The 14,327-nt window shown below is 46.5% G+C and overlaps 1 protein-coding gene across 2 annotated transcripts in view; it reads right to left on the minus strand.

Annotated features, from left to right (window-relative positions):
• Positions 1-14,327, minus strand: part of vwa8 (von Willebrand factor A domain containing 8) — a 92,891-nt gene that overhangs the window by 65,009 nt on the left and 13,555 nt on the right. The window contains exons 5-12 of one of the 2 annotated variants that reach the window (XM_014410552.4): positions 10,911-11,078; positions 10,063-10,227; positions 9,643-9,692; positions 9,446-9,554; positions 9,242-9,346; positions 8,988-9,116; positions 1,081-1,215; positions 919-996 (exon numbers count right to left, since the gene is read on the minus strand). In XM_014410552.4, the coding sequence (XP_014266038.2) occupies positions 919-996; positions 1,081-1,215; positions 8,988-9,116; positions 9,242-9,346; positions 9,446-9,554; positions 9,643-9,692; positions 10,063-10,227; positions 10,911-11,078 (939 nt within the window). Of the gene's footprint in view, positions 1-918; positions 997-1,080; positions 1,216-8,987; positions 9,117-9,241; positions 9,347-9,445; positions 9,555-9,642; positions 9,693-9,970; positions 10,036-10,062; positions 10,228-10,910; positions 11,079-14,327 lie in introns of those variants that run through there. The other variant, XM_076875375.1, reaches the window with a different exon arrangement.

Raw genomic sequence — 14,327 nt, forward strand, 5'->3', positions numbered from 1 at the left:
AAAAAATTTACACGAACACTTTTTCATCAGAGAACAGCATCAAGTCCATTAAAATTCTGGGATTTTGATCTGATTGGTTAGGTATCGGGATGATGCCCTGGTCCAGATCTGGGTGGGCACCATCCATCATCTCAGAAGGCCAGAACAGCTCCAATATAAGATACATAAGCATTATATTTACCTGTCAATCATGCAAAGTTAATCTAGTAAAGTCCAAATTTTTAAATATGAAGCTGGAAATTAGCATAACAGAGCCACTTAAATCTAAGAAGACTTTTAATAAAATACCCTCATAGCAACATTTGCTTGCCTCTCCACCCTACTGGTTGGGGTTCTCTATGGCAGTATCACACTGGGGCCTACACATTCCAGAGAAATAACTGACGCAACAGTTAAATGAATAAGCAATCTCATGCTGAGTGTGCACGGTCATGCCGGGCTGTGCCAAGGTGCAAAAGCATCTGGACATCAGTGCCAGAGTATAAATTGTTGTTAACAAAATGCTGTGTCCGCATGTAGTGCTGGGAGCCCAAGGTAGACAGAACAGTGCTACACCCTCTTCATGACATATCTGAGTTATCTGAGCCACTGGTAATAATATTTTTCCCTGACATTATAAATACATTATTAGATTAGCATATATTTACTGCCTAAGTGATACTGCTTTAATTTGCAAACTAAGACAGATATATACATGATGCACAGAAGTATCTGTAAAAAGAAATACTGCAAAATCTTTTACAATGTAGGTCAAAGGGATGACAGATGGTGAAAGATATGACTGTGGCATTAATTATTCGGGGTCTGTGACGCAAATGTTTGGTGGTTACATTCGTACTTCCCCTCATGCTCTGCAGACAACTCAAAACTTCAGAAATAATCATATTTTTGAACATTTTAAAGACCAGACGTTTTTACCTGGTAGAGCATGACAGGCTCCATGCTGTAACCCAGCATCTCAGCAAACTCTCTGGCAATCACCGACTTGCCGCAACCCTAGAAATAAAAGAAGGTATTCGTTATTAAAATCAGATTCACTATGTGCATTGTATGTGTATATGTATATCAAGTGTTAGCCACCTTAGGTCCTATCAGACATATGTCCTTAACCATGTGCGACTGTATCATCTCGGCCAACAACTGGGAGTGGCTTGGTGTATGAATGTAGGTGGGACTGCTTTTGGGTGGACGTGGCTCCTTAACGCCTGCTGGAACCTGAAGTTTCATAAACAGGAGAAACAAGCATGAAGGAGGCAAACAACAGCAGCGGCATCTGGTGAAGCCTGACATTTTACCCTGTGTGGGAAGAAAAAAAAAGTAAAAAAGAAAGTAAAAATATGTTTAGCTCCCTTTATGGTTACTTTCTTATGACTGGCTGCCCCTCACAGACAAGTTTGCACAGCTGGTGTGCAGAGTTTTGTGCTTGCAGCCAGCACTGTGTGCATATTAAGGATGTTTCCCTTTATTGACTTAGTACAAAAACTAGAAAAAACACACATACCACTCCCTCAGTGGGTGAGAGTGGTATGTGTGTGATGGTTTATATCGATATTTTGGTTTTGCTGCCCCCAGACTCTGGTCATTCCACCACGGTCATCCAGACATCACCTGGAGTGGCTCTGTGCCCCACAGATTAAGAACCACTGCCCTAAACAAACCCGTGATTCACAGATTCACGGCCGAACAGCTGGAAACAAAATTCATTATTTTTTAAGAACTCTGCGTTAAACAAGCAAAAAAAACCCCACTACATATTAGGAGCCAACACAGTTCCTGCCACACATGAAGAAAGTGCAGCCTCAAAGAGTTAACCAGAGTGATATCATTTGTTTACCTGCAGGATCCACACCACTATTTTTAGTAGTCTGAAAGGATGTCTGTTTTTCCAAACACTATGCAGTAACATTCACACGCACTGCTGCTTTTTTATCTAACATGAAAAATTAATGACTGATAAACATGTTGCCTTAACAAAATTTACATTCAGCTACAGAGTGTCAGTGAGAGATAAGACGGTCAAGCTACTGATACAGTGTGTCTGCCTGTCTGTCCGTGTGTGGTCTGCGACGTGATAATGGGCATCTCTATAAAAGGATGACTTAATCACTCTGCATGTTTTTTGATTCATAATGAAGCCTAATGCTTGCACTCATTAGGATCGATTACACTATAGATTTGCTTTATGCATTTTTTTTTATACATTAAATGCTTTTTATTGTTAATGTTTGAATGGACTAATGGAAATTTAATACAGTGACTTTTATCTGAAAAATGCAGGATGGGTTTTCTGCAAAATCTAACCCGTCAATGCAACGCTTCAGTGACTCTCACATTGTCAAACGTGAGAAACGCTAGCTAACAGTTGCTTAGTAAATGAGCCTGCTAATCATAAATATCAATAATGACTAACTGTGACTATTGTAAACGACTCACGACTCCAGCTAGCACAGAAAAATTACACAGTATCTTAAGAAAAAAAAACCCAGTGAAATAAGTACATAAGGCTGGCTAATTTAAGACTGACACATAGTTGTAATGAATTTGACCAAATTATAAGCCATATCAATGTTGTACGATTTGTGTTAGTCAGAGCTGGCTGGCTAACCGCGTAATATGTATGCTAACCTTGCCAGACAGTTAAATCTGCACAGCGTGCAAACTAGACTTTAGCTTAAATGTTTACTGCAAACGGTGACCAAAAAATAAAACCAACAAGGACGTATTTAAAACTGCTGTTCCTTTGATGACCACTTGAGGTCAGCTCCAAAGACACTAATCTCCACTGACTCACATATCAAAATGCTCAACTTTACAGCAGAAATACAGTATGTCTATGTCATGGTATTGTAACGATGGTTAAGTGTTATTGTACATGTTGGTTATCTTTGCACACTGTTGTTGTTCTTTTAAGATTCATGTTTGGTTGTGCTGCAGGAAGTAGGGAGGGTGGTGTGGAGGAAGGGGAGGGGGGACCTGGGTTCTGTGTTGTGTGGGTGCCAGGCTGAAGAGAGGTGTAGCACGAGGGCGCTCTCCCCTGAGTTAGCAACCCGCTTGCTTATGTGCGAATAAACGGACAAACTGAGACCCAACCGTCTGGTTCTTGTGAACGTTACATTGGTGTCAGAAGTGAAGAAAGAAAAAAGAACCCCAGAACGCCCGACACCCTGTTGCTGGCGACGCTTGCCGTTACGAGACGAGGATGTTGCCGGGCAGGATTAAGAAGGAGACGGAGGAGAAGGAGGTTCGTCCGCGCTCGCCCGCCCATGGAGTGAGGGAAACGGCGCTGCGGCTGTCTGCCGAGGCTGGATTTTCTCCAGGTTTGACTAGGCTCGGGAACTGTTCGCACAGCGGCCGCGATTCCGGCGGGAAGGAGTCGACCTCGCTTGGCGCGCCGTCACGTGATGTAAACAAACATGGCGGCGCCCAGCAAGCTGCAGCGCATATAAAAACGCCTAAGTTCAGCGGCAAGACGCCATGGGAAGTGTTTATCGCACAGTTCGAGCTGTTAGCTGTTGCAGCTGGCTGGTCTGAGGAACATAAAGCTCTCCAGTTGGCTTTGTGCCTGTGTGAGGATGCAGCTGCATGCCTGCTGCTGCTAACCGAGGAGCAGAGGGGAGATTATAATGCTCTGGTCGGAGCACTTCAGAGGCGCTTCGGGCAGTATAACCAACCAGTGCTGCTGAGGTCGGAGTTCCACAACAGACGCAGATTGCCAGGTGAGCCCCTCCGCATTTTGGCCCATGAAGTCGAGTGCCTTTGCCGGAGGGCGTATGACAGCATGCCACCATCAGTGCAGGCGGAGTTAGCTCGGGACCAGTTCCTGCAGGCCCTGAGCCCTAAAGAGCTCCGTATGCAAACTCAGCTTGCTCGTCCGGCCACACTCAGTGCAGCCCTGGAGCTAGCGTTGGAGAGGGAGATGCTTGCGGGATCCTCTGGGGGCGCTGATGACGCACACGTGGTGAGGGCTGTGTCAGCACCTGTGGAACAGACGGAGACGCCAGCGGGCCTGTGCAGTTTGGTGCAGGCGGCTTCGCTGCAGTCGCCTTCCCCTCGGGCTGGCCCACACCGCCGACCGCAGAGCTGCTGGGGATGTGGACAAGTCGGACACCTCATCAGGCAGTGCCCCAAGCTTGCAGCGGTTCAGGGAAACGCCCATGGGCCCGTGTAGGCGGGAGTACACGGGCCTGGGAGAACGACATCCCCACTCCACCGCCACCCCCACCTGGTGCGGCCATCGCTGTGGGCTGGACCCAGGTTGGCGGCTTTTGCCATGTTCCAGTGACGATTGCGGGGGTGTCCTGTACGGCCCTGCTGGACACGGGGTCCAATGCAACGCTGGTCCGACCCGATGTTGTCCCACCCGGAGCTGCTGTGCAACCAACTAATGTGCAACTTAAGACTGTGACCGGTGATCTGGCCCCAATGAGAGGGAGGGGAGTGTTCCAGTTCAAGGTGGGGGACCTCGGTGTGTCTTATGCTGCCTGGGTGGCTGACGTGCAGGACGCCTGCATCCTTGGGCTGGATTTTTTACGAGCCATTGGTGGTGTACTGGACTTAGGCAAAGGCTTCCTCGCACTCCCTGATGGGAAGAAGGTGCCGCTTATTCCTCCCCCGGTCTGCACAGCATCTGCCGCGGCGTCCACCTCCACCGCAGAGACCCCTGCAGACCCGCCAGCAGAACAGCGAGCGGAGGAGGAGGAGAGGCTCTCAGCAGTGAGGAGTATCTGGTCAAAGAACTGTGAGGGGCTGACTCCACAGCAGCAAGAGAGTCTATGGCAGGTACTAAAAGAGTTTAGTGACATTTTTGCCCTGAAAGAAAGTGATGTTGGCTTGACACACTTGGTAGAGCACGTCATTGAGACCGGGGATGCCCAGCCTATTAAAGTGCGCCCCCGCCGCCTGCCCCTGGCTCATCAGGAGGCTGCAGACAGAGAGTTGTGTGAAATGATGAAGGCGGGCATCATAGAGCCATCTGATAGCCTGTGGGCCTCCGCGGTGGTGATGGTGCCTAAGAAAAAAAGTCCTAGGATGCGTTTCTGTGTGGACTACAGACCACTCAACAAAGTGACGAAGAAGGACTCTTACCCCCTTCCCAGGATTGATGAGTCTCTCGACTTAGTAGCCGGGTCCTCCTGGTTCTCCACCCTGGACCTGCGGAGTGGCTACTGGCAGGTGCCACTGTCCCCGGAATCCAGACCGAAGACAGCCTTCTGCACTAACAGGGGACTATGGCAGTTCAAAGTCCTGAGCTTTGGTCTTTGCAACGCTCCTGCGACCTTCGAGAGGCTTATGGACAGTGTGCTGGCTGGCGTCCCACGGCAACGGTGTCTGGTTTACCTGGATGATCTTCTAGTGCACGGGAGCTCCTTTGATGCTGCCCTGGATGCCCTGAGACAAGTGTTGGAGAGGGTGGCGGCTGCAGGCCTGAAGCTGCATCCCGACAGGTGCCACTTCATGAGGAGGGAGGTGGAGTTTCTGGGCCACAAGCTGGGTCGTGAGGGCATCAGCACTTTGGAGGAAAAAATTCACACCATTACCGAGTGGCCCACACCAGCAGACCAGAAACAGCTCAAAAGCTTCCTAGGACTGGCGTCTTATTACAGGAGGTTTGTGAAGGGCTTTTCCTCCATAGCCGCACCACTCTTCCACCTGCTGCAGAAGGACCGTGACTTCATCTGGACCCAGGACTGTCAGCAGGCGTTCAACACCCTCCGCAAATCGCTGACAGAGTCCCCAGTCCTCGCCCCCCCCTGACCCCACCCTGCCTTTTGTCCTGGACACTGACGCAAGTAATGTGGGGCTGGGAGCTGTGTTGTCGCAGGTTGGGCCGGAAGGTGAGAAGGTGGTGGCGTACTTCAGTCGGGTCCTGAACAGGAGTGAGCGGCGCTACTGTGTCACACGACGAGAGCTGCTGGCTGTGGTGGCAGGGGTGAGACACTTTAAGTACTACCTGTGCGGCACAGCATTTGTTATCAGAACTGATCATGCTGCCCTTCAGTGGCTGATGTCTTTCAGGGAGCCAGAGGGACAGGTGGCTCGCTGGCTGGAGGAGCTCCAAGCCTTCAATTTCACTGTGGAGCACAGAGCAGGGACGCACCATTCTAACGCAGACGCCCTCTCTCGCCGCCCATGTGCTGCAGCTGGCTGCCGTTACTGTGAGAAGCGAGAGGAAATAGAGCGGGAACTCACGACAATAGACGGAGCAGCACAGCTCGCCTGCAGGGCTCTTCTGGTGGTGGATGCAGCGGAGTGGAGGGCACGGCAGGAACAAGACACAGACCTGCTGCCGGTCCTGCAGTGGCTGGAGAAGGGGGAGCAACCCCTTTGGGATGAGGTCACTGGGTTTTCCATCTGTACCAGGGGGCTATGGGCCAAGTTTGCAGCTCTCAGGCTGAAGGAGGGGGTGTTGGAGCGTGCCTGGAAGGATCCTGCCACGGGGGAGGAGAGGTGGCAGGTTGTGGTGCTAAGGTCGCTGAGGTCGGCGGTGCTGGAAGCCTGCCATGGGAGCACTGGCTCCGGCCACTTTGGGGTCTCTAAGACTCTCCGCCGCCTCCGCCAGGGCTATTACTGGGGTCAACAGCGGAGGGATGTGGAGGACTTTTGCCGGAGCTGTGATGCATGTTCCTCACACAAAGGGCCACAGGACCAGTCCCGGGCTCAGCTTCAGCAGCAACCAGCAGGGGCTCCAATGGAGCGAGTAGCTGTGGACGTCATGGGCCCATTTCCTCGCACAGACAGAGGAAACCGCTATGTTCTTGTGGCCATGGACTATTTTACCAAGTGGCCGGAAGCATACGCCATCCCAGATCAGGAGGCTGAGACTGTCGCTGATGTATTAGTGGAGGGGATGTTCAGCCGCTTTGGAACAGCAGAGACCCTCCACAGTGACCAGGGGCGTAACTTTGAGTCCAAGGTATTTGCTGCCATGTGTGAACGCCTTGGGATCAAGAAGACCCGCACCACCCCACTTCACCCCCAAAGCGATGGACTGGTGGAAAGGTTTAACAGGACGCTGGCCCAGCAGCTAGCCATCCTTACCTCAGAACACCAACGGGACTGGGACTACCATCTTCCCCTTATCCTCATGGCCTACAGGTCGGCAGTGCAAGACTCCACCCAATGTACGCCTGCCCTGCTCATGTTAGGGAGAGAGCTGAGAACTCCTGCAGAGTTGGCTTTTGGGAAGCCCCCGGACGCGCCAGAAGCACCACCAGGCCGGGACTACGCAAGGAAGCTGCAGGACCGGCTGGATTCTGCACATTCCTACGCCCGGGAGCAGCTGGCGAAGGCAGGCCTGCGCCAAAAGAGGAATTATGACATCACCACTAAGGGGAGGCACTTCCGTGCTGGGGAGCTGGTGTGGGTCTACAGCCCAAAGAGAAAGAAGGGACGGTGTCCTAAACTGGATAGCAGCTGGGTGGGGCCTTGCAGCGTCCTAGAGCGAGTGGGGGAGGTTGTTTACAGGGTGCAGTTGCCTCCTAGGGGGAGGATAGTAGCGCTGCACAGAGACCGGATGGCCCCCTACAGAGGGCAGTCCCTCCCCTCCTTTCCAGAGGGACGTGTACAGAGCGTCCATGACCCTGCTCAGAGGGGCCCCCGACCGGGGCTGCGTTCCCCTCCCTCGGACTCTTCACCCCAAAGCCCCGACGCTCCGCGCCCACCTCAGGGGCTCAGGAGGTCAAGGAGGGAACGTAGGCTACCACCCCGCCTCAGAGACTGTGTCGTTCCCTCGGGGACGAGGAACTTATTGCTGGGGGGGCAGTGTAACGATGGTTAAGTGTTATTGTACATGTTGGTTATCTTTGCACACTGTTGTTGTTCTTTTAAGATTCATGTTTGGTTGTGCTGCAGGAAGTAGGGAGGGTGGTGTGGAGGAAGGGGAGGGGGGACCTGGGTTCTGTGTTGTGTGGGTGTCAGGCTGAAGAGAGGTGTAGCACGAGGGCGCTCTCCCCTGAGTTAGCAACCCGCTTGCTTATGTGCGAATAAACGGACAAACTGAGACCCAACCGTCTGGTTCTTGTGAACGTTACAGTATTAAAAGAAATGGTATTTAAAAAAAGAAGAAAAAATTGCTATCTTGAAATTAGGGTGTTTTTTTCTTCACTCATTGTATTAAGGTCTAAAGGTTGGTCTTGATGCATACTCAATTTGGCCGTAGCGTTTTCAGTGGGAGAAACATTTCGTCACTCATCCAAGTGACGTCTTCAGTCTCAGCTGACCACTGATCTTTGACCACTGATCTTTGGCGGAGTCATTTACATGAAACGGGAAAGACCATCTCTGAAATGAGGAGGGGGCCTAAGTGTACATCTTTTCCCATCTTACTTTGCCGTGATTGCAGCCATTCCCCAACTCTCTGTGAATGGTACTCATTGCCATCAATCAATGATCACTGATCAATGGTCTTTGATGAGTGGTTATGACAATTTGCAGATCAAGGAACTGACCTCACATCCCACTGTTCATTCAGTGGGCTAGATTTGTGCAAATGTGCTGTTTATAAAGTTGGGGAAACCTGCAGTCAGCTGAGACCGAAGAAGTCACTTGGATGATGACGCAGCGTTTCTCCCACTGAAAACGCTACATCCAGAATCAGTCTTTTGGGGTCTAAAGGTTGGGTAATAATTGCGCTGTCCACAGAGGTTGCTTGACTTTATGTGTTCTGCTCGTCCCTCTGGAGCATCTTTGAAATGCTTATTTGAAGAAATACAACTTGATTTGTTTATGTCTAATTAGTGAATTAAATTATATCCTTCATTGATTTCTAACATCGTGATACTAATTGGGTATCTGTGTCTTTGCAATGATCCCAACTTGCAAACCAAGCTGGTTAGCTGATAAGCTACAGTCCAATAAACAAGAAGGCAACTACCACACCTCTAAATTCAAGGCTTCAAAATAAAAGTTCACAAAGCAGTGGGCGATGTCATGCTGGCTATGTCTGTCTTTTATATGTAGTCTATGGTGTACACCCAGACTGCTGGTACCTGAAAGGTGATGTCTTTGTCCACTACATGTAAAGTGATGTCTGCATGGCCTTCTACATCTTTTGCCGTGGACACACTCAAAATGGTGGTGGGTGCTGGCTGACGATGACCATCCAGAAGCTCAAATCGCTGTGAAAGAATGCATATAAAGCAAAACTGATGCCTTCAATCAACCATATGATGTTCAGGTTATATCAAGCATGCACCTGAGGTAAAACCATATACAGACACTTTAACATCACATCTTGACTTACACTGAGTACACCCTCAACAGCAGTGCGACCGTCCTTGCCCAACATACTGTTATATGGATAAAGCCTATGGAGCAGTTGCTGGGAGGATAGCATTGGGAAAGAGTTCTGGAAAAGGACAGAAAAGTCACACAGGCACTAGTAACTTTAAAACAAATTCTCCTTTAAATTTTTGGCTTTCATTTTTCTATCTCGCTCCTGTCTCACCAGGACATGAAGGACAGGAAGCAGGTTGTCCACAGGAAAGTCAGGAAGGCCTAGGCTGGATGATTCCTGGGAGCATAGCGTAGTAGCTAGTGAGAGCAGCTGGGAAACTCTGACACACAGGAAACAACACAATACTGCATGAAGACACAGACCATCAAAGAATACTCGCACTTCAGTATGCATCTACCTAAATGTACCTTTCTGCAGCGACATTTGGTCCTGCTGAGTACAGCAACTCCAACTGGTCCTGAAAATATACAGAAGAAAACAAGACTTGAATATCCTCAAAGTCTCACAAATTTACCGCAGAACACTGTTGGCTGAGAGGCCAGAGAGAAAGAAAACAAAAGCTCAATACTTAAATTCCAGAACAAATCCAAAACTAATATATCCTCTAGTATTATCGCTAATTTTCTTCAGTATAATAACATTTCAGTATGTTGTACAAAGTGTGTTATGTTTATTATCAGAGTGCATAAAAGGAAAATTTGTATCGGTTCGTCTCTTTCTCCCCCACAGCCACACCTTTCTTATCTTATTGAAGCTTTCAGATCTTATTGAAGCTTTCAGCTTGCAGATTACTTTCTTTTAAGTAATCCATAAATTCCTGGATTGACCTTGAATGGTAGGTAATAGACGTCTCTAGCCTGGAAGCGAGAGCGGAGAGGAGGATCCAGCGGATTGCCTTTGTACTTGGGTACAGGAAGACCAAGCGCGATGACCCGAAAGTCCTCGCTTACGCGGACAATCTTCCAGCTGTCCAGCTCTTCTTTGGTGTGCTCCTGAAATGCATCAAGGTAAGAAATGGCCTATAACTTTCTTTCATCTCACACATTTGATATTAAATGCTATTTTTATCCAAAAGGCTGCAGCTCCAAAGCTCCATGTGACAAGTACAGACTCTGAATGTCGCACAGCAGCAGGATTTATAGCAACAGCATTTTTTTCCCTCAAAACACAACAAGAGCACTGTAGGAGTAGTGTGGAAATTCACTGCTTAAGTGGGAATTTACATATAGACATGACTCCATAAACAACAGCCAGCATTATAAAAAATAATAACAGCGCCCCCTGAGGCTCCCAGTAGATGAACCTGTGCTAGAAATGTGAAAATCCGAGGTAATATCCTTCTTGAGTTATCGCATTTTCACCTTGACCTGGAAGTTAAGATGACCAATATTTGAACGTGTCTGACATTTTTAGTGAATGCACCTAAGTGTCAATTTGAAAATCGTATGTCGCCTTGATCTTGAATTATCATGTTCACAAACTTGGGTGCCCACACTGCCCAGGGATTCGTCCAGCGTGGCAACAATAGCCCATCAAACTTTTACAGCTGAGGGGTTAAAAAAAGTTAATGCCTCAGCTGTTGTTACCTAAAAAGATTAGTCCCATGTGTAAGTTCTAGTTTAGAAATTAGCCGTGGGAAGTGTTTGACTTGTGCAGGCGAGTGTGCTGCTCTGACCTGCAGCAGCTTGTCATAACGCTCCGCTGACATGAGGAAGCGGCCATCCTCCAGCTGCATCTCTCGATTCTCCAGCAGGTTGTTAAGAACAGGCAGGACGTTCCTCTCAGCTTTCTCCAGCCCCTCCAGGACCAGGACTCGGCCTCTTATTGCGGCCCTTACAGCACACTAGGAAAAAGCATTAAAAGTCAAGACAAAGCGATGAAGTCAATCAATACTTCAGAAATAATAGGAGAGGAAGGGGAAGGATGTTGTAAACTCTTCCAACACATGATGAGTTTTGCCTCAGGTCAAATCTGTCGCTCCACTGTACAGGATGACCTCTGATCTCTGGGCTAAAAGCTTTTGTACAGACAGGGAATCTGACCTTCCACCAGTCCTCATTGTGCATACTCTATATAAGACAGTATAAGCTTCCGATAAAGCTTTTCCTGAGGTTGTCCTCATCTGTGTTTGTCCTCCAAGCTACTCAGAAACTTTCAAACCAGTCTCTGCTGTTTTAAGAACCTCTATTTTCTCCCACCAAATGTGGGATAAAACATCTCAAGTTTATACAGTGTGTGTGCAAATGCATGTGTCTGCGCACATTTCTGCAGAAATCAAAAAGCACGTCTGACGTCAAGAGGCAGGAAACTTTAGCTGTCTGGGTGGACCGCAGAGCGAGCGGCTATGTAATTAGGTTAACATGTAAATGCGTGGCAGGTTGTGTGGGAAGCAGAGCCATAAAACTATAGTGAGGACCAGATGCTCTATATTTAACTCTTGATCCATTTTCGGCACCAACGCTGTAATCAGATAATTGTTAGAAATGTAAATGACGCAGGATGTAGAGTAGGAGAGAGAGAAAGAGAGAGGCAGGGAAGCACAGAGGGGCCTTGTGCTATGTCTGACACCAGCCATGCGGAAAAAAAGAAAACATCCCACCAAATGCTTTTAGCCACTTAGAAATGTTAGAAATGTCACAGAACAGTGAATGTGTAATATTAATGTAGCTAGAACTATTAAAAAAAAAGAAAAAAAAGAGTTAAAAGTCTACAGAGACATCACTTCCTATAACATCTCTTTGTGTTATATGTGATGTTTCATTTTTTTTTCATAATGCTATGTGTATGAATCAAAAAGCTTCTGTTCCTAATTTACCTACTTCATGCACATACAGAAGCATGTTTTCCCCAATGTGTTTGCAGGTCACAACATAGACTGTATACAAACGCTAGATGCAGCATCAGGTACGTCCAAGTTCATTAAACCTGCATTCTTTGAAATGACCAGTAAAGGGCAACTACCTAGTGGCAATTTCTCTAGTGATTTATGACCTCAGTAAGTATTTTCCTAATAGATTTATTGTCAGTAGTTTCCAGTCTTAATGAATGCAATATGATGTTCATAGTACGCTGTATTTTGAATAAGAAAAGACTACAAAGAAGGGAATCCTTCAGAGCTTGTGACTGAAAAGTCGCTACTACACAAGTGTGCAGTCTGCTCATTTTCTCAGACAGGTCTACCTATGCCCATCATGTCACATCAGTTTAAAAAACAATAAAACAAACCAGAATGGCGATGGCAAACACAAACTCTTAAGTTGAGACTTTCAAAACAAGAGTCCACAAACCAAAATGGGTCAAGACTCCAGTTAACAAGGGTCCAAAACCATTTTAAGCTTTAATGGTAGGTTGAGAACCTAAAAAAGAACAAATTTAACACAACTCAAGCTGAAAATAAATTTGAATGATTTTTTAATAAATGGCCTAGCATGATATAAAAAAAAGTTTTAAAAAATCAACCCTAGATAATATTTTTAATGTCACATAATATCCAATAAAATAATTTTAAATGTCCCACAAACCAGATTTTTAGAGTCTGATGTCTTCAGGCTCTGCTCTTGTTCCAGAACCTTTCAAATTAAATCAATTAGACTGCTTGAGTCCTGAACAAAAAGGTTTTCCATTATTTCCGGATTTTTGGCTTCTAATTTGACAACAAACCTCTATTTATTCTGTGGTAATTCAGCCACAGCAGTGAGTTTTGTTTCCCCCATGGGGCCAGCCCTTTAACTTTAACTAGTGGAAATAAGAGAATCCAGTTTTCTTGTGGATACCTTTGAATTATATTTATATTTAATTATAACTACATGTGATATTTAATTGCAAGTTTTTTTGTTTTTGTTTAATTTTTTGTGTTGGAAAAAATTTTGTACTTTAAAAAGACTTTTCCAACATGTAACTCTGCCTAGAAAGTGTAGAAAGTGCATCCTGTCAAATGATTTCAGCACAGCTGTACGTTTGGGTTCAGATTCAGCTCCAGTGGAGGTGGAAGGCTTTTTATTACTGTAATAGAGACTTATTTGTAGACTGGGTTTGAGGTAAGCTGCCTTACATAAGAGCCAGCTAAATGAAGAAGGGTGACTGGGAAATGTCAAAAATATAACAAGCATGCGATTACATCCATGTGACTCCTTCATGCATACTTTGAGGGTAGGGTGATGCTTGGAATGAAGGAGGAAGGGTGAAAAAAAGGAAAAAAAAGAAAAAAGACCAAGAACCAGAGATAGAAAATGAAGTGGAAGGATGGGAGGGGAGGGACAGCTTAAGCTCAGGGACTGACACGTTAAGCCTGAATATAGGGCTCCAAATCAGCACAGACCCCTGAGGAATACTTGGATGTTCTAGTTAACACACAAACGCACACCTCCTACAAAACTATTCTCAAAGAGAAAAGCTCTCTAATTTGCACCCACACATCTCCAGTCCATAAAACAAATGTTGGAAAATATAATATGTACACAGTGTTATTGCACCAGACACATGGCACAGGACTCATAATCCACAACATCCCAACAACATAAAACCTTTCCACTGGACATTTGAATGTAGGAAAGCCCACAAATAAGCAATCTTTCACCCCATTTATTAACATCAATAATGCTGTTTCTATGGAAACAATGGACAATGTTTTGATTTAGATAAAGAGGTGGGAGGAAGATGAGCCTCAGGCAGAGGAAGTTGGATGAGTTGGCTAGCTTTTCTTGTTCCAGGGAAAGATGTGCACTGATAGAAACAAAACTATTAAAGTCATTAAGGGATGAAAACTGTTTAATCAAACAACTTGATCATGCATATTTTTCACAAATGGTTATTCCCAGTTTCAGTTTGTGTCTATGGTTAAATGATTTTCCATGAAAACTCTCAAAACTGATTTTCTAATGTTCTAACAGAGCAGATGATCCGACTATACAATGCTACCTTACTTAAGTTACGGGGAAGTGTTGCAGCCCTAATCCAGGGTTTGAGTCCATGTTTGGTTTATCACTGAACCAGTGATACAAGTGAATATGCAGATATTCATAAAACAGTTACAGCATTTTCAACAACTCTGTTGGAGCTTTGATGGACTGGCGACCTGTCCAACAGCCTTTTG

This window comes from Maylandia zebra, linkage group LG16 (assembly GCF_041146795.1).
Source record: "Maylandia zebra isolate NMK-2024a linkage group LG16, Mzebra_GT3a, whole genome shotgun sequence".
Taxonomy (NCBI): Eukaryota; Metazoa; Chordata; class Actinopteri; order Cichliformes; family Cichlidae; genus Maylandia; species Maylandia zebra.